General features: G+C 50.9%; 3 protein-coding genes across 3 annotated transcripts; all 3 read left to right on the top strand.

Annotated features, from left to right (window-relative positions):
- Positions 1 to 1,112: 1,112 nt before the first annotated feature.
- On the top strand, positions 1,113 to 2,687 carry CABS01_11187 (ergosterol biosynthesis ERG4/ERG24 family protein; the record flags this gene model as incomplete). The annotated part of the gene is made up of 3 exons (XM_060544542.1): positions 1,113 to 1,174; positions 1,230 to 1,534; positions 1,582 to 2,687. 3 exons carry the CDS (start codon positions 1,113 to 1,115, stop codon positions 2,685 to 2,687), a joined length of 1,473 nt encoding a protein of 490 aa, XP_060397790.1.
- Positions 2,688 to 6,805: 4,118 nt separating this feature from the next.
- Positions 6,806 to 9,984, top strand: CABS01_11186 (glycosyl hydrolase family 3; the record flags this gene model as incomplete). Its single annotated transcript, XM_060544541.1, has 5 exons — positions 6,806 to 6,892; positions 7,237 to 7,382; positions 7,432 to 8,070; positions 8,131 to 8,143; positions 8,236 to 9,984. The coding sequence occupies 5 exons, from the start codon at positions 6,806 to 6,808 to the stop codon at positions 9,982 to 9,984; spliced, it is 2,634 nt and encodes an 877-aa protein (XP_060397789.1).
- Positions 9,985 to 12,268: 2,284 nt separating this feature from the next.
- CABS01_11185 (fungal specific transcription factor domain-containing protein) lies at positions 12,269 to 15,349 on the top strand (the record flags this gene model as incomplete). Its single annotated transcript, XM_060544540.1, has 7 exons — positions 12,269 to 12,374; positions 12,597 to 12,956; positions 13,032 to 13,353; positions 13,406 to 13,693; positions 13,869 to 14,081; positions 14,138 to 15,192; positions 15,252 to 15,349. 7 exons carry the CDS (start codon positions 12,269 to 12,271, stop codon positions 15,347 to 15,349), a joined length of 2,442 nt encoding a protein of 813 aa, XP_060397788.1.
- Positions 15,350 to 19,801: the final 4,452 nt, after the last annotated feature.

Raw genomic sequence — 19,801 nt, 5'->3', positions numbered from 1 at the left:
GGAATCGAAGCGAATGGTGTAGCGATTTTGCTATGCGACGAGTGTTAACGATGGCGGAACGTGGACACAATTCCGTTGGGAGAAGATGAGAATTATCGAGGTGCGCAGAGCAGAATGAGTTGCCTGGCCACGAAAGCCACCTTGGTCACTTCAATTCGTCAGCCTTCATCTGCAGGGAATGACGGGAGTGACCGGGGCGTGGGCATTGATTGGTGGATGGGCCCTCCTTGCAGCATCCGCCGGAGGTAGAAGGCCGCCAGGCTGCAGTGTCCGGAAAGGTACCCACCGACCTCCAAATCACGTGCACGTCTCCATTGCATCTGCCGCCATTGGGTAGGACAGTCAGTCGCAGTCCCAATCTTAGTCAGCGTGTCAGATAAAAGCGGCTCTCCGATTGCCGACCCGCCCGCACCGTACCTAACAGGACCCGCCCGCTTCTGATAGGTCCAGCTGGACCAGTGCAATGAATGTTCCTTGCAGGTGCAAGACGGGAGGGATTCCTCTCACCGGTTTACAACACCACCAGTTAATGAAACTTATAAACATTCGTGTTGGCCGAAAGGGGCAGTGTAGATGCACACGCAATAAAAGCTTCTTCCAGTCCTAACCTTCGGACCGTGTAGCTTTGATATCGTCCGATGCTTGGGAACGTCCCCCCGGACGCCGCCTGCCTCGGTGGAACCATTCCTCCGGGGAAGCTATGACGGGACAAGACTGGTGCTCCACCGTACAGCGTAAACCGTTTCGTAGCCCCACCCTTAACATAGCCCAATGAGACGGCTCAACTCTTTATTAGCGTCATCGAATTGAGCTCCATGAGGTCACCCGGAACACCAGAGCTCCGGCGCAAAGAGTCCTCCACAGCCCACCTGGCGATCAACAGAAACTGGGGTCGATACTGAGCTTTGAAGCTGCTGTCACTGTCGCATTCGTATTTCCACATTGGGTTGGTGGGGCATACAAATATTCACATTTTCCTCTTCGTCTACCCCGTACGAAAACCTTTTCGCCAAAAACCCTGGATCATACACGCGAAGCTCAACACGAGCTTGTTCACTTTCCCATCCTTATTACCCAGACTCGACAGCACTTGCTTTGGGGGAACGATCAACATGGAGTCCAAAGTAGAGAAGGACGCGGTCCAAAAGCCGCATGGCTATGAGTTCGGAGGGCCGTGAGTATTCCAGATTCTCATTGTATGAAAACCTAGCTAACCCGCGGCAACACAGTATCGGCGCCTTCGGCATCTCTTTCGGTCTCCCGATTCTCGTCTACCTCTTCACCTTCAGCTGCAACGACGTGTCGGGCTGCCCTGCTCCCTCTCTTTTGAGCCCTTCGACCCTCAAGCTCGATCAACTCAAGCGCGAAGTCGGATGGCCCGAGGAGGGCATCTGGGGCCTCGCAGACAACAAGGTCACTGCTGCCGTCTTGGGATACTACCTCTTCAACGCGCTCCTCTACCGTATCCTTCCCGCGACCGAGGTCGATGGCGTCGAGCTCGCCTCTGGTGGCCGCCTCAAGTACCGATGCAACTGTAAGCTGTGCGAATCCAAAGAGAGAGGCTTTCACTAACAGATGCAGCCTTCGCTTCCAGCATGTTTATTCTGACCGTCTGTCTCGCCGGCACCATTGCCCAGGGCGCCGAGTTCCCTCTCTGGACCTTCATCACCGACAACTACATCCAAGTCGTTACGGCCAACATGCTTATTGCCTATGGTATTGCGACTTTCGTGTACGTGCGAAGCTTCAGCGTCAAGCAGGGTAACAAAGAGCTCCGCGAGTTGGCTGCGGGTGGACACTCTGGCAACCTCATCTACGACTGGTACATTGGGCGCGAGCTCAACCCCCGCGTTACCATCCCTCTCCTAGGCGAGATAGACATCAAGGAGTGGCTGGAGATCCGACCGGGTCTGTTGGGCTGGTCTCTGATGAACTTTGCGTGGATGGCCAGACAGCACCGCACCTACGGCTTCGTCACCAATAGCAGCGTCTTCGTCTCTGCCGTCCAGCTTGCGTACGTCATTGACTGCTGGTGGAATGAGCCCGCGATCCTGACGACGATTGACATCACCACGGACGGCTTTGGCTTCATGCTCTCCTTTGGCGACCTCGTCTGGGTTCCGTTTGTCTACTCCCTGCAGACTCGTTACCTGGCTGTGTACCCCGTCTCGATGAGCCCCTTGGGTATGGCCGGTATCGTCGGACTCATCGGCGTTGCCTTCTCCATCTTTCGACTGTCCAACAGCCAGAAGAATGCCTTCCGTAGCAACCCGGACGACCCAAGCGTTGCCCACCTCAAGTACATCGAGACCAAGACCGGAAGTCGCCTCCTCGTTTCGGGCTGGTGGGGAGTCGCTCGTCACATCAACTACCTTGGCGACTGGCTCCAGGCGTGGCCGTACTGCTTGCCCACGGGCATGGCTGGATACACCATTGTCTCGGCAGGCACCGGATATGCCCAAGCCGGACTCGAGGGAGCTTTTAAGATGGCTGATGGTCGTGAGGTTATCCAGGGCGCGGCTCGTGGCATGGCGACTCCCATCACCTACTTTTACATTGTTTACTTTGCCGTCTTACTGATTCACCGCGACCGCCGCGATGACGAGAAGTGCTCTCGCAAGTACGGCGAGGACTGGGAGAAGTACAAGAAGATTGTTCGGTGGAGAATCCTTCCTGGTGTCTACTGACATCCCGAGGGATCAGGAGACGGCTCCGGAAAGCAGGCCCGGAAAAGCATGCGGATGGGCCCCTCTTCGGCCCGTTTGTTGGGTCGTGGAGCTGGTGGATATCGCGCATCACCCGGATCGTGGGTTCGCCTGGAGCTTTTGGTAGCTTAGTAGTAGGCTTTGGCTCGCCCGGCTAAGGGGCGTTGGACAATCAGTTGGGCATGTGGCGTTCATGGCTGGGATCTGCAGAAGCGCCATCTTCTGAAGCCAAGGCGAAGGAATTCGGGCGCGTAAGTGACTTTTAATCGGGCGTGATTGCGGAACTAGATAGGTCGTCTAGTCATCATGAGCTTCTTTTTGCATTTTGCTGCTTACTTCATACCGAACCCTTCGCTATGCATTTTGTGAGATCTTTGTCCAGTAGTAGGCACGCCGGCAATTTTGAGAGGTAGGTTGGACAGATGAAGCGTCGAATTAGACTGTCGTCCGCCTACTTGGGTACGAGGGAACGTTACGTGCTTTACTGCGGGCTGCGAGCTGCACGGATACGTCAGATCGGAACTCCGACTCGGATGATGATTGATCATAAGGGCAGGGCATGCAATCTACGCAAAATATTCTTCCTTCTCTTCGTAGGCTCCCATCGCGAGAGCCGAAGTTGGCCGCTGCGTACGGCGATGAAGCTTCTCCAATAAAGTAGATAGTAAACGGGCCGAAAGGACTGGGAGACCCCGCTCCTTGGCACATGGTCTCTTTGACTGTGAACATTCGATGCGCACAATAGCGAGTGCATTCAAGCTTGATTCATGATGGGTATGAAGGTACCCGGTATTCCGCGGGAACGATGGACGATGGAGTCTGGAGACGGGGAGAGGATTTGGGTGATGAGGGGTAGCAGAGGGCCGAGTGGATTGGCTGGCACCTGGGTTCGAAATGCGGGGGAGATGAGGGGGGAGACAAACTGGAGACTGAAGATGGAGAAGAAAAGTGTGCGTGAGTGAGGAAGAGCCGAGAAGCGGGGGATGCGTTGTCGTCGACAGTGTGCAAAGTACCTCACTGCGGTGTGCAGTGTAGGTAGATTGTACTACGTAGAGGTTGGTTGGTTGGTTTGGGGCGTGGCGTCATGTAAGTCGCCGTGTTGGACGTTGGACGAGCTGAATTTCTCATCATCAGTGATCAGTGCGAGGAAGAGAGATTATGGTTTTCATGCAACGGCGAGAGAATTGAGATGACGGGAAATGTACAAGTTTAAGCATAGGTTTAGCATCCGGTTTAACATCCGTAGATGAGACGGATGCTCCGTACAAAGTAGCCTGTAGGCAGGTACTTGCAAAAGTGCGTCTGCGCCTCCGTCCCTCTAAAAAGTACCAATGATTCAGGAGGACGGCTATTCCGCACCCACATGAAGGCTATCCCGCACCCATACTAGGCCTAATTAAGCAAATAATGGGCTACACGTGACTACACGTGACTACACCGCCGCAGCAGCCACATTTAACCCGGAATTCCTATCATTCCGGCAGTTTCGAGAGGATTAGAAAGCGCACCTTCCACTACTACACCTTCCACTGCTACACCTTCCACTACCTACTACACTTTCCACTGCCTACTACACCTTCCACTCTACCCTCTTTTATAATACCGCCTATGCGCGCTTTTCGGAGTCAGAACCACGACTTTAGAAGCCAGTCTTTACTTAGGAGAAATACTTCTCTAGAGCTCATATTTTAGTACTCAAAAAGGTACTTATCCTACTTCAAAAGTGACTAAAAAAGGAGGTGTTAAACAAAAAAGACGCGTCAAAACAGAAACAACAGGAAGGCGCGCGCCCAATGTGGCTGCTGCGGCGGTGCAGTCACGTGTAGCCCACTATTTGCTTGAGTAGGCCTAGTATGGGTGCGGGATAGCCTTCATGTGGGTGCGGAATAGCCGTCCTCATGATTCAGGCACCAGCATGTTTTTGAGTTTTTGTCTTGGAGCCTCCATCCCGGGACGTTGCATTTTCCTTATTTACTGCGTAAAAAATTTGTTTATTGCACTCTCTGTCAATAGCTAAGACGGAATGACAAAGACGCGTGCCAAGCGAATGAAATGCCGAACGTAGTGTGGAGAGTGTTTATTCCGATCTGCAGCCCAAGGCACTCAAAATCCTGCTCATCATGCGCATAGGTACCATTTCCATCAAGTACCTTACGAACCGAGAAAAGGGGAGAGAAACGGGAGAAAGAGAGAACCTTGAGGCTTGGAGAATTTCGCCCGGGTCAACCACGGATGTAACGCTGCTGCAGACGGTGGGAACCAGTTGGCAATACGTCGACCAATTGGCGGCGTCCAAGTTCCATCGAAGCCGTCATGAATGGAAAGAAACGTCTCTTTCTGAAAACAGAGGAAAGAAAGAAGACGCCTCTCTGAATTGCCAACGGCGGGAAGGCGTAGGTTGGCGCAGCGCCACCACTACCGGGAACCGCCTCTAGACCAAGAACTCGTTAGCGTAGAGAGGAGCATGCGAATGGGAGGGAGTACTGCCGGAATACATGCAGCCACAATGGCATGCCCTGCGTATCGACATGTTTCCTCCCGGTCGCTGACCGATTCCTGCCGTTTCTGCCGTCCAAGGCAATTTCCTCCCATTGCTTCTTTCCAATCTCCAGATGATTGAGGCTTTGTACTTCATGGGGAGGCAGTCACGACTCACTCCGTGGAGAGTTGTTTCCCTCTCGCTCTGGGGCAATGAGGAGGGGCCCCGCTTCCCCACCCGTTCCGATTTGTTTAGGTACTGAACCACATCGATACGTACCCCAGCGCCGGTCTCCATTCCCCGGTCCGTTGGCTTGACTTTCTCTCCTCCCGTCTTTGCCTTCTCTGCCAACATTCTAGTGTGGAAACATAACATTGGCGAGGGCAAGCTCAAATTCACCAAACGTCACAGATCTCATTCGTCCATTTTTTCGACAACAACATCGACTTGATCACATCAGATACACCACATCTAGCTTTCAGAGACAATCGGTGCCTCTTCCCGAGACCTAATGACTCTCAAGTCTCTACTCATCTCACCCGAGGGCCCGAGTCCCGTCATCTCTCCTGTCCGGCCATTCCTGGTCTCGCCCTGTCCGTCATCGCACTTGCTGATCGGCCCTTTTTCAACATGACGTACGGATACTATTACTGCACCCTGCCCCTAGTGGCCCAGTGAACCCAATCATTACACCTGCGGATAGGTGCCATTCACGCCGCTCGCCTGTCCCCAGTCTCGGGACGGCGTTTGCCCCGGACTTTGGCACCCTCTCTCCAATGTCTCGAACGCAAGCTCCCCTCGAGTCCCTGAGTCCTTGAGCGCCCCTTTCAAAGTCGGATTAGAGCATGCCTCGAGCGCAACTCGATCCAGTCTTAGCTACAGGCGGCCCTCCATCTCCAACTCATATGACCTTCCTCCTGCACGCTGGCGTTGTCCTTGTCTTTGTCTTCGCCATACATCGTCTTCTCCTTCTCCGCATCCAACCGAGTCTTGCCCTCCCCGCAGTGTACGGTACCATTTCCAAGACAAAGTACACGCGTGTTAGTCAGAGGCGGTGGGATACTTCACGACCCTCCCCAGAATTCATCTGCGGTGTGGTGGGGTAGCATCCGTTCAGCGTGCTGCATATGCCCACAAGTTGGTCCCATTTCACCACAGCTTGTAAGCAGGGAAACCTTGTTGCATCATCAAGTCCAGCCCAGATCAACACTTCCGTCTTTGCGGGCCCAGCACCTTGCCCTCGGCACCTTCTCTGCCTGCGGATACTACCCTTGCGGCAGAGAGAAAGAGGTCGAGCTTGTTTCCTGAAGGAGCTACCCTGGACGATCAGCCCAGCTCCTCTGTCAACATTAAAGTAGCAGCCGCACCCGCCTTCATCCAATCTCTCGGTCAAGGTTCTGTGCTCTCCTTCCACGAGACTACAGCTTCACATCCACCGACACTGCCTCGAGCCGTCCTACCAGTGACTACTCGAGTTCTCACACCTTGTGTACAGAGCCATTGAACGCCGGGTCACCGATTCACTTCGACTAGGACCTCCTTCCACCATTGTCTCTGTCCTCTTCGCCCAGGCAGTCACTCCTCCGATACACGACACGCCCAGCAAAGGCAAGGATTCATAATGAGAACACAAAGTCTTGTCGTCGCCCTTCTGGCGGCGGCTGATCAGGTCGCTGCTGCCGTGGCGCCTGAAGGAAAGCTACACAAGGTAAGTTGCTGCCGCTGCGGTTCACTTTCGATCTCGTGTTTTTGTGAAACCACCTTTCAGCTTGAGCGGGGCATGAGTTTGTCTTGGACAAGAAGGATCGGTATGCAGGAGTCATGTCTCCGTGAGATCTAGCTGGATGGAAGGCGCCTTGCTCCTTATGAAGCTCGTCTTCTCGATCTCGCTTTTTAACTTGCAATTCGTGGTCTTCCGTATCATCATTCTAGACAGCTTTGCTCCCCTTTGGCCATGTTGTAATCGCAACCATGCGTTTCCTTCGCTTTCTTAGTTCCGCTCTCGGTCTATCACAGCTTTTAGAATGCCCAAAAGACTTACGATGTCCACAGCGCGATCTCGCACACTCGCCTCCAGTCTACCCGTCGCCATGGATGGATCCCAGTGCCGATGGCTGGGCTGATGCCTATGCCAAAGCCAAGGACTTTGTCTCCCAATTGACTCTTCTCGAGAAGGTCAACTTGACCACTGGAGTCGGGTACGTATACCGTCTTCTCTTCAACCGAAAATGGCTAACATGACTACAGATGGCAAGGAGACGTTTGTGTTGGAAACGTCGGTTCTGTTCCCCGCCTCGGTCTTCGTGGTCTTTGCATGCAAGACGGCCCCGTTGGCATTCGTTTCACCGATTACAACTCCGTCTTCCCCTCCGGCCAGACTGTCGCCGCGACCTGGGACCGAGGCTTAATCTACCGCAGAGCCGAGGCCATCGGTTTCGAACATCGCTCCAAGGGTATTGACGTTGTCCTCGCCCCCGTTGCCGGACCCATTGGTCGTGCACCAACTGGAGGCCGCAACTGGGAGGGCTTCTCCGTGGACCCTTACCTCACAGGTATCGCCATGGCCGAGTCGGTCAAGGGTATCCAGCAGCACGCCATTGCCTGCGCCAAACATTTCGTTGGCAACGAGCAGGAACACTTCAGACAAGCTCCGGAAGCTATTGGCTACGGATACAACATTACCGAGTCCATCTCGTCCAACATTGATGACAAGACTATGCACGAGCTCTACATGTGGCCATTTGCCGATGCCATCCGCGCCGGCGTTGGTTCCATCATGTGCTCGTACAACCAAGTCAACAACTCGTACGGTTGCCAGAACTCGAAGCTTCTCAACGGACTTCTCAAGGAAGAGCTCGGCTTTCAAGGATTCATCATGTCTGATTGGTGAGTGGTTCCCAATATTGTTCTAGATATGTAGAGGGATAATGGCTAACATGACTGCAGGCAAGCTCAACACGTGCGTATCCCCTTGATAGCTGAAGGAAGATTTGACTTCATTCGCCTCTCTTTCCTAGCTCGTGTAGAATTTTCATGCTGACTCTGAAATAGGCCGGTGCTGCTACCGCTGTTGCAGGCCTCGACATGGCCATGCCGGGCGACGTTCTCTTCAACACCGGAACTACGTTCTGGGGAACCAACTTGACCGTTGCTGTCCTCAACGGCACCGTCCCAGAATATCGCCTTGACGACATGGCTCTGCGTATCATGGCTGCCTTCTTCAAGGTCGGCTTTGAGGTGGAATCGGTTCCGGAACTTACCTTCTCCTCATGGACAAAGGACACCGTTGGACCCGTTCAATACTACGCCAAGGAAAACACCCAGGTCATCAACCAGCACGTTGATGTTCGTAAGGGCAGAGACCACGCCAACCTGATTCGCGAGATTGCCGCCAAGGCCACTGTTTTGTTGAAGAACAATGGCGCCTTGCCACTCAACAAGCCCAAGTTCTTGGCAGTCATTGGAGAGGATGCCGGACCCAACCTTAAGGGCCCCAACGGATGCGACAACAGAGGCTGCAACGATGGCACTCTGGGTGCTGCATGGGGATCAGGAACGGCTGAGTACCCTTACTTAGTCACCCCTGACCAGGGATTGTCTGCCCGTGCTGTTGCCGATGGTACTCGTTACGAGAGCATTCTGAGCAACTACGACACTGCGGCTACCACGGCTTTGGTTTCCCAGGCAGATGCCACGGCAATCGTGTTTGTCAATGCCAACGGTGGTGAAGGTTTCATCAACGTCGGAGGCAATGAGGGCGACCGCCAGAACCTGACGCTTTGGAACGCCGGGGATGAGCTTGTCAAGAATGTTTCGGCGATCAACAACAACACCATTGTCGTGATTCACTCCATCGGCCCAGTTCTGTTGACTGACATGGTTAACAACCCCAACATCACCGCTATTGTTTGGGCCGGCCTTCCTGGACAAGAGTCCGGTAACTCGATTGCTGATGTTCTCTACGGAAACGTTAACCCGGGAGGCAAGTCTCCCTTCACATGGGGCCCCAACCGCGAAAGCTACGGTGCCGATGTTTTGTACGAGCCCAACAATGGCGAGGCGGCGCCGCAGGACGACTTCACTGAGGGCGTCTTCATTGACTACCGCCACTTTGACCGTGCCACTGCTGGATCTAACAGCTCCGACGTTGCACCCATCTACCCCTTCGGCTTTGGTCTCTCATACACCACCTTTGAGTACTCCAACTTGGCCGTGACCAAGGGCAATGCCGGCGCGTATGCCCCGACGACTGGAGAGACGGCGGCAGCACCCACGTTCGGCAACTACAGCACAGATCCGGCCGAGTACGTCTTCCCCAGCAATGAGTTCCGGTACATCTACAACTTCATCTATCCCTACCTGAATACCTCGGATGTCAAAGAGTCTGCCAACGACCCAACCTACGGCAAGACTGCCGAGGAGTTCCTTCCTCCCAACGCTGTTGCAAGCACTCCTCAGCCCAAGCACCCCGCATCCGGAGCCCCTGGCGGTAACCCGCAGCTTTGGGATGTCCTCTACACGGTGACTGCTACGGTGACCAACACGGGCAAGGTGGCTGGTGACGAGGTTGCTCAGCTCTATGTCTCGCTCGGCGGACCAGAGGATCCCGTCAAGGTGCTCCGTGGGTTTGAGCGCATCCCTATTGAGGCCGGCGCGTCGGCGACGTTCAAAGCGGAGATTACCAGACGTGACCTCAGCAACTGGGACACGGCGAGCCAAAACTGGGTCATCAGCGAGTACCCGAAGAAGGTGTGGGTTGGAAGCTCATCAAGAGACCTGCCCCTGAGTGCGTCGCTGTAGATGGCACAATGTTTGCAGTTGGATTGTGGAGGGGATGCGGCGACTTGAATAGTACCCAGTAGTTTTTAATCAATCATGTCTACTCTTATCGGCTGAAAATTTTCCCGTGCTTGCTGAGAAACACGATTTTCTCTGAGCCAGCCAACTAGCTGGTCCTATTGTTCAGCAAGCCACGATTAAAACTCTTCGCGATCACGTTGTTTATGGCCGTTGTATGCATTCGGATCACAGAAATAAATCAGGGAAGAAGATGTGACTGACTCAAGCAGCAGCACGTAGTGACGCAACATGGACCACATTTCGGCTCACGGAAGACGATATGCCCTTGCAGGGCAGGTTACAACATGACGTGAGGGTAGAGAAATTTTGACGATTTCGACGGTCAATGATTGATATCGACGTGCTCGTAGGATCTCTAAGATATCGTCGATCTAGGGCTGTAGGGGGCGAAGAAAGGGTGTAAGGTTGGTCTGGATCTAGATCCATCAGTTGAAATGCCCAACTCAGACCGAAAAGTATTTACGCTCACCGACACTCACCTGTAGCCCCGCCCAGGAGACTGTGAGGTAGAGACACACGGATACCTACACCGAGCCCGCGCTGAGGTGTTTATCACCGATCAAATCAAACTCCGTCGTGCTATTTTATGTAAGCATAAGGTACGGAGTAATTGGTCTGGTGATGCAGTGACAGCGAAGGAAGGAAGGCAGGAACGGGAGTCTGGAAGGTGTCGAGGGCTCCAAAGTGGGGTAAGTCACGAGTGGGTCTTGGCAGTTGGGCAATTGGAGAGTGAAGCTGAGTTATACCTGATCTGGCTTTAGCGTGGGTGATCCGAAGCCGCTCTGACCCAAGAGCGATCAGTGAGCAGCCAGGAAGGCTGGAAGGCAGGGCCACCCGTAGTGTTATCACTGCGGAATTCCTTCTATTTTTCGGTTCATTCTTACTCATCCAAAGACTTAGCTAAGCAATGGGTGGAAATTCCAAGGGTCCCGCGCAGCCGGAGGGGAAGGAGCAGTGTGGCAGCCAACTGGACGAAAGAGTTGAAGAAACACAGACATTGGACCAACGCCTCTCAGCTTGAACCCCGCTGCTTCCCGTCTCTTTCGTTGCGCCTTCTTGTCCTGTCCTTGTCCTGTCTTGTATCCAGTGTGTTCCATTGACATCTTCTCTCTCCCTTCTCTTCTTTCCTTTTCCGTTTTCGTCTTTAGAAATCCTCCATTCCCGGTGCCCGAGTCTCGCGACCAGTTTGCATTTCGCTGCTGCTTTCTTGAGCCTCGCCCGATTGCATGGCGCGCACTGCGTTACCTTGCAGCTGTCATAGTCTCTACTGCTACTGTTCAGTGGTGGTGCGAACCCATCTGCGATTCGCGAACGCCCATCTCGCCTTCGCTTCGGGATCTCGGCATTCAGTCTTCACTTAGGCTGTAGCTTCTTTTGCTGGTCCCCTCACCTGCTTTCTCCTCTCCTCCAATCCCCAACCTCCAAACGCCCCCCTCTTCAAGGGAAAAAAAAGAAGGGACTCCTCTTTCGCCAACAACGGAGCCGCATTGGAACCATTGGAACCACACACCAGCCAGCCCGGCCAGGCTTCGAACCGCAAACAGCACAAGCTCCATTTTCTCGTTTCTCGTTTCCTCGTCTCAACGGCCGGTAACGCGCACCCGGGCGGCAGAGAGAAAAAAGAAGGAGAAAGAAGACCAATCCAGAAGCACGCATCATTGCCTTGCCTTGCCTTGCCTTGCCTTGCCTTACCTAAGGAGGTGCATCTAACCGCCGCAACTGGGACCTCTCAAATCCCGAATTGTCTTTCCCACATCCATTACCCGCCTCCGGCCACCAACACCGGCATCCCGAACCAGACACACAGAGACACCCGACCACACACGCCAGGACCGTACGCCGAACGACGTTTTCGCCTTGCTGCAAGAAATTGCAACTCCCAAGTGAAGAGCCCGCCGCCTGCGCGCAAAACTCCACGCCGCACGCGCTCATCACCCCCGATCGGCCGCCCGGCTGGCCCCCCGTCACGTCCGTGAACTGTAAATCCTTCCACCCCGGCGGACGGGCTTCGAAAGGGGGAGTTCCCACCTTTCTGTGCCTGTCCCATACAGAGGTCTGGAGAAAAGCAGCTATCGCCACCACGGTCTGTTAGACTCTCAAAGCGGCAGACAGCGAGCTGCATCTGTAGCTGCCACCGTATCCGTGACGTCCTCCACCACCATCTTCACCTCCGCTGCTCACGCCGCCGACGACACCCGGGTCTGATGCAAGGCCCGTCGCCATCATGACCGAGTCGCAAACCACCCCGACCCCGGATCAGGCCTCCATCGATGATCTTACCCCCGAGGAGGCCAACCGCATCATCCACTCTCACCGCAAGGTCAGATATGGTGAGTGAGACTGATCCATTCATGAGTGACTTTTTCTCTCTGCCACCGGTGGACGGACAAACATATGCCGTCTGCTCAACATACCTCATCTCATTTCATCCCATATCCTCTAGGTAACAGAGATGAGATGACTTGATCTTCACATCCTCTCACCTTCATCTCACCCCCATATCATAAATCACTCATCTCATCATCTATTGACTCATACTGACTCCTCCAAAGGCACCGCTTGCTGGCCATGTCGCCAACGCAAGGTAAAGTGCGACAACAAACAACCATGCGAAAACTGCGTCAAGCGAGAACACCCACAACTATGCTCCTACAAGCCCAATCGCACAGCCTCTCACGGTACAAACCACAAGGCCGCCGGCTCCGTCACAACAGAGGGCGGCAATAGCAATGCCGGCGGTAATGGTGCCAGCACCACAACCGCACCGACTACAGCAGGTAACGGCACGGCTTCATCAGTGCTCAATCGAAAAAGACCGCATTCGCCCGAAGATCCTGCCGCGGACGCCGCCGCGGGTCAACCTCCCTTAAAGCAGGAACCCGGCAGCGCGACCTGGCCACGCGCGGCCATCGGTAAGTCATCATTGTCGTCTTCACTGCCGCATAACCAGCACATCCATCCTGGTTCGAGACCTTTTGCTTCTGCAGCATCGTCGTCGTCGTTTATGGGAAACAACAACGGGTTGTATACTGATAAGCTCCCCCGGGGACCAGTAGCTGCAGGCGTGGTGGACGAAACCGAGGCCCCCGAAGCCGTCACGCGGTATCTCGGCCAAAATAGTATCCCCTCCCTGTTGAGGGAGCAGTCCGGCGCCAACGACCTGCAAGAGGGCGTCGATATACGGCAGGATATGAGGTCCATTCTCGGACTCGATACCTCTGCGCCCTTTCCGCTCATGTCATCAAAGCATCTCGATAGTCTGACGAGGGAGATTTCGGCGGAGCTGCCCTCGGATCGGGAAGTCATGAAGTGAGTGTCTCTTCACTTCACAAGGGACAGAGGGAGGACTAACAAAATGAAGGCTGTTCCGCACATACAAAGAAACTCCCCAACAATTCTGGGGCTTCGTCGTCGATATTGATGACCTCGAGTCTAAGCTCATGGTCTACCTCGAAGACCGCGCGCGCAACGCGAGCAACGCCGCACGCACGCCGAAACCCGTATCCGCTTCATGGCTCGCCATTCTTTTTGCATTGCTGGCCGTTGGGTCGCAATACCACGACTCGCCGTATCATATCCGCACGCGGGACTCCCAAAAGTACATACAAATATCGTTCCATTTCTTGCGGCTCGGCAATTTTTTACTACGGTTAGTCATCCTCCCTTCTTTGCCTCTCGGCCCCCTTATCTCTTAGAGAATGGGTCCCATCCGGCTATTCGGACAATGACCGTGAAATGTAAACAAAAAACCATCCACTGACCCGAGACCCCACACCGGCTTTAAGACCCACATTCGATTCCATCCAAGCTCTCTTGCTCACCAGCTTCGTCCTTCTCAATGACATGAAGGCCGAGGCCTCGTGGGCCCTGCTTGGTCTGACCTGCAGGCTGGCTCAGTCTCTCGGCCTGCACCGGCCGAATCCCTCTGACGGACGGGACAGCGCCCGGAATGATGGACAGTCCAAGGAGATGATCCGCCGGAAGCTGTGGTGGACATGTGTGTGGCACGATACGCTCACATCACTATCCTTTGATCGGTAAGAACAGCAACTCTACGAGAATCTCATAACCAGACGCACTCTAATAAGAATAGTCCTCCCATGACAAACATCCCCTGCTGCCCGATTCCGACAGTAGCAACCACCATTGCCGGCGAATACGGCTACTTGGACACAATGTATCACCTCTGCGAAATCATCTCGCGGCGTCTGAACCCAGACGTGGCAACGACAGTAAGCTACGAGCAAATGGTTGAAAACTGCGAAGCTGTCGAAAATCTCCGCAACAACGTCGCCCCCAACATTCGCATCAAGGAACAGTGCAAACGCGCCATCGACCGCCTTCAGCACTACGCCGTCCGCCTGCACACCTCCTTCGTCATCTCCGTCTGCTGCCGCCCCGCCCTCCGCCGCGACTGCACCAAGCTCACCCCCGAGCAGAAGCGTCATCTCTCGGACAAGTGCCAGCACAATCTCGCCGAGACGGTCCGCATGTTCCTCGCCATGCACCAGCTCTCAGTCATTCCTACGCGCAGCTGGGCGTTTACGTATCACGGCCTCTCGTCCGCACTGCTCCTCGGTATTCTGGGTGAGACGAAGAACAGCCCCGAGGTCCGTCAGCTGCAGGGCGACCTCATCGCCGCGCTGTCCGCAACGGCCGCGAAGGAGGCCACCTCGCCCACGGCTCACATCCCCAAGACGGACAAGGATATCGAGCTGTCTGGACCATTATGGAGAGCGCTGACGGCGCTGCGTAACATTTACGAACATGGCACCATCATGGGCACGTCGCAGATGAAGGGGACCGACTCCAGCGGCACCGGAAGCGGGGCGAGGACGCCGCTGCCGCCGATGCTCATGGGCCCCATGGGCAATAACGTCAACGGGAACAATGACGGGAAGCCGTTCGGCATGGATCCCCACCAGGACGCGGCTCTCGCCATGGCCGAGATGCAAAATGGTACAGCGATGACGGAGTACACACCAAAGTACGTAATCTCTGAACCTCCCATTCGCGATCCTTTCGTTCCTCGGATGATGCTAACAAGTCTCAGCATGGGATACCCACCCGTCAGCATGGATAACATTGCCAACCTGGACCCGTCAACATACATGTCCCCAATGGATCTCTACGAATCAATCTGGTGGGGTAAGTAGCGTTCACGAATCTGTCGCCGGTTGAGACTCACAAGGCTGATCGTTCCCTAGAATCGCCCGACCCCTGGAACAGCGGCGTCGATACCATGAACTTTGACTTCGTCGCCCAACCGCCACCGGGCCAGCCCCAGCAGCAGTTCTATTTTTGAGTGAAAAAAAAAGCACAAAGCACATAAAGCATGGGCGGTATAACAAACAAAATCTGTCTGGATGTGCATCATCGTCGTCGTCATCTTTTTCTCGGAAAATCCAATTCAACCAACGATCCAACTAAATCTACTTGACGCAACATTGACTGACTGGGACATGAAAGCGGCGCTTGATTTGCTTCTTTAGGGAAAACGAGGAGGGGCACGAACCTACACACTGTTGGTAACCCCACGATTTGTTTTTGAGTTGGACTTTGGAAAGGGTGATGGGTGGATGGGATGGGTGCTGGGTGCTAGGGCTGGGAGTTGCACATGGCGAGGGGCAGCTGGCTTTGTTGTTATTTTTGGTTGAAAACTCTCTTCAATCTCGATGGATCCAGGCGCTCTTGTTTTTGGGAACCTTGTTCGCTTCTTCCCACGAACCCTCTTACGAGAGATAGTGTTGATGAAGCTGGCATCTACGGTGTTTAGTCATGTTCTTTTCTAGGGCTTCCCATCTGTTACGATTCAGGAGTGGTAGTCAAGATGCCGCCTTGCTCTTTGGTCGCAGTTTGTCTAGCGCATGTGTCGATACTGGGTACGACGTTGCTTTGCTTCAGCTGTAGGATAGGACAACTAGCAAAGTAAAGAGAAAAGCCAATCTAACCATCGTGACCCCTACTGTGTGTATGTTGCGTGTGTACTTTTGGCTAGCATCCATGCCGTGGGTGGGTACTGAGAGTCGGCCTCGTTCTTCAATATCGGCCCCACGCCTAGGCCCGGCCGACTTGTACCATCGGCGAAGGAGGTCGGCGATGGTGTAAGAGCGGGGCCAATCCGACCGGAGGAATGTCGTGCAGTCTACCTACCCAAACCCCCGCACGCAATTGTAGGTTAGCCTGGTTGTAGACAAGGTCAAGAAGCAGCCACGCAGCCAATCAGTCAGAGAAGCGTGCTCCGCCACAGTGCTGGGTAAATAGACAGATTGGGTGAGGCGGCAGATCCCATTCTTCCGGCGGTGGACGCGCGGCTAGGGTGAACCCTTCAAACCCAAACTCAAGCCTCGACAACGGCTGCGACAGGCGATGGGTAGCCGGCACAACTCGAAACGAAGACTGTCATCTCACAGATCAAGTGCGCAGTTGATGAGAGACTAGAATGGTGCTAGTGACGTACTTGTGGTGGCTCGTGGTGCGAAATGGTCGACAATCTGGTAAGGACAGCCCAGTTAAACCGCCGGCAATGTTCGTTGAATTTTGTGTTCCAGAGCCTTCAACACCAAGGTTGGCACGTTGCATGCAACCAAGTTGTGACAGCCAAGAGTTGAGTTGAACAGCGGGATGAGCTGTGAAACCTGTACAGCTCGATCCAAACTCTACTGCCGGAAAGAGAGGTCTTCGGGGTCCTGGCCTTGTTCCGTGGCGATGGGATGATGGGATTATAACCTTGAATCAACCACAGGTACCAATGCTGCTCACAGTTCCTACGTGCCTATCAATCAAGGTGAGCTCCGAGGCACAATTGCAAGACTGAATGAAATATCGACTTCAAGGAAGATATGCCTTGAGCAACCCCTACGATGGTCCAATCGCGGATGCTGGCACGGGGCTGGAAGTTCGCCGGGCCATCGGCATGTCGAAGACACGCCCCGAGCTCATATTGAAGATTAGGGGATTGAGGATTGAGTGAGTTACGTCTGAGCTCAACCAATAAGCTAAGCCCAAACAGTCTTGGATGCAGCTTGAATTGCGCGTTGCAGTGTTCCAGTCTTGGGGATTGAGCGGTTACCTGTGCCGAAAGATGGACGAAACCAGCATCTCTGAAAAGTAGCGTCGAACGTGCTCTACGAATAGTCAATCGAGGAAGCGTAAGACCCCTCCCCCACGAGTCAAGGGCTGATTCGGCATCTACAGTGTGGGGGGAGAATGAGCAAGAATTGCGTGTCGGTACGCATAGCCGTAGCCTTGTATGCGTCAAGCTTTTTGCGTCCACGATCCCCTCATCATCCGTACGAATAGGCCGCTTAGGACCCGGCCGACCAGATGCGCGGTCTTGATGCTGACGGTCCGCGGAGGCCGCTTTAACCAGTCGCCAGGGAACTGCCCTGAATGCTATCGACTCCTCAAGAGACAGGGATTGCTCTTACTCCCGCGTATTGTCCCCGTTCAGTGGAGCCCCCAGGCATTGGCCAGTGGGTTTGGTATGGTTGCTGACATCTCAATCTCATTGCGAGATTGACGGGAAGCTTGACATGCAAAGCGCTGGGATTTAGATCCAATCCAATAGAATAGGGGCGAGGATATCCTGCCAGTAGCTCCCGCTATTCTGCTACTAAGTGTAGCTACGGCCGCTACACGACCGCCGGTCTTAGGTATATACATAAGCTAGGCTTTATATAGTTAGTATTTAAATAAATTAGACTAATTAAAGGCCGTTAATTAACTTATAGTTAATTAAATTTTTTTAATAAAAAGTACGGCCTAATTCGTTATAATTAACAAAGTAGCTTAATTAACTACTTAATTAACTACCTAATTAACTATTAATTACTCCGTATAGCCCATAGCTCGTAATTTAATAACTTCCTCTATTTTAGCCTCGTATTCTACTTTAACCTCGTACTTATTAATAAGTTTATCTATCTTACTTTTTATTATAAAATTAATATTATAAGCGTAATCCTCGTTAATTAGATCTTATAATATATCTAATTACGTAAGATTATTAGTTAATTAGAATTATAATTTTATAAATATTAGTAGCCGAGGAGCCCTTATAAAATTAATCATATTATTATTAACTATATTAATTACTTCGTTAATAATAGCTCGTTAATACTTTTATTATATTTCTATACTAAGCTCGTATATATTAGAATTATATATAATCTCGAGGCCTTGTTAAGTAGAGGTAGCCCTACTTAGTACTAGAAGTATTATTAATAGTAGCGGCGCTAATACGAATATTACTTTTATATATTTAGTAACTTCTTTATACTTAAATATAGAGGGCTCTTATTTAAAAAAAGTACTTTAATTAATAGCTAGCTTTTTTAACTTACTTATTATAATTATTATAATACTTATTATAGAGCCTTATAAATAACCCTTACCTCGGACTTATAGGGGATTAAATAGGGGGATAGAAGTATTATTATTAATAATAAGCTCTAAGCGTCGCTAGAACTAATATAAATAGATCTTTTTTAATAATATTAAAGTACCGTCCTTAATATATTACTAAAAGACGTAGTAATAAAGTAACTTATAAGTAGTTTAAATTAAATAATATATATACTCTTTTAATAACTTCTTTAATAAACCTAAATTTAGTTATTTATTTAGCGTACTAAGTTCTTATAAGAGTTACTTAAGGGTATTATAATATATATATAAACGCACTTTTTTCTAAAATAACCCTGTAACAGTACTTAATACCCTAGCTTAGTAACGGGTTTAATAAGCGCTAATTATAACTACTTAACTTATTTAAAAAATAATTAATTTATTAAATACGGCTTTAAAATTACCTATATAATAATAAACTCGTACTTTAATACTCGTATATAAAGGTTTAATAATTAATATAATTAAATAACTAAAGTACCTAATTTAATTAACCTAAATAAGTACGAATTTCTCGTACTACGGGTTAAGCTAAGTATTAATAATATAATCGACTATTATTATAAAGTACTTAGTAATTTAAAATTTAAATAATTAGTTATAATATATAGCTATTAATTAATTACGGAGGAGATTACTTTAATTTATAAGGAATTACTAAAAATAAGAGTTATATATAACTACGCTAGTCTCGTTCCTTATAACTAAACTAAAATAACGCCGGGTCTGGGCTAGTACGTTAAAATTAACGTACTAATAACAAAGTACGTATAGTACTACTTTAAATTAAGTATTATTATTAAAGGTATTAAATAAAGTAATCTCGCGATCCGTATACGTAACTTATAAAAAAGGAATTTCGTAGGCCCGGAGTAATATTAATAGCTAGTCAATAGCCTAATAATAGTTAGCTTCTTTTTTATTAAATAAAAAGTAGCTCGTAACTTAAAAAGCATAACTATTATTAATTATTCTGTAAATATTAAATAACGGTATATTAAATCGGTTAGTTTTATATATAAAATCTATTAATAAAATATCCGGGTATTATTAAAATAAGGAAATTGTAATAATAAGTATAATAAATAAGCTCGTAATATAGCTCGCGTTATTATATTAAAAATAGTACTAATACTTCGTTAAATTACGTAATTAGTTAAATAACTACTTAATAGGGATCTTACTACTTAATTTATTATAGTAGTAAATAGCTAATATATTAAGTATATTATGGGTAACGATACTACTATAATCGCTATTTTTTAACTATAAGCTCGAAAAGATTTAAATAGGTTAAATACTCTTATTTTATTAGTTAATAATTTAGTCCTTCTTATTACGTAATAGC

Source organism: Colletotrichum abscissum, assembly GCF_030869225.1.
Source record: "Colletotrichum abscissum strain IMI 504890 chromosome Unknown Scaffold_30.1, whole genome shotgun sequence".
Taxonomy (NCBI): domain Eukaryota; kingdom Fungi; phylum Ascomycota; class Sordariomycetes; order Glomerellales; family Glomerellaceae; genus Colletotrichum; species Colletotrichum abscissum.
The sequence above is the reverse complement of the archived record's forward strand: the minus strand, read 5'-3'. Positions and strand labels throughout refer to the sequence as shown.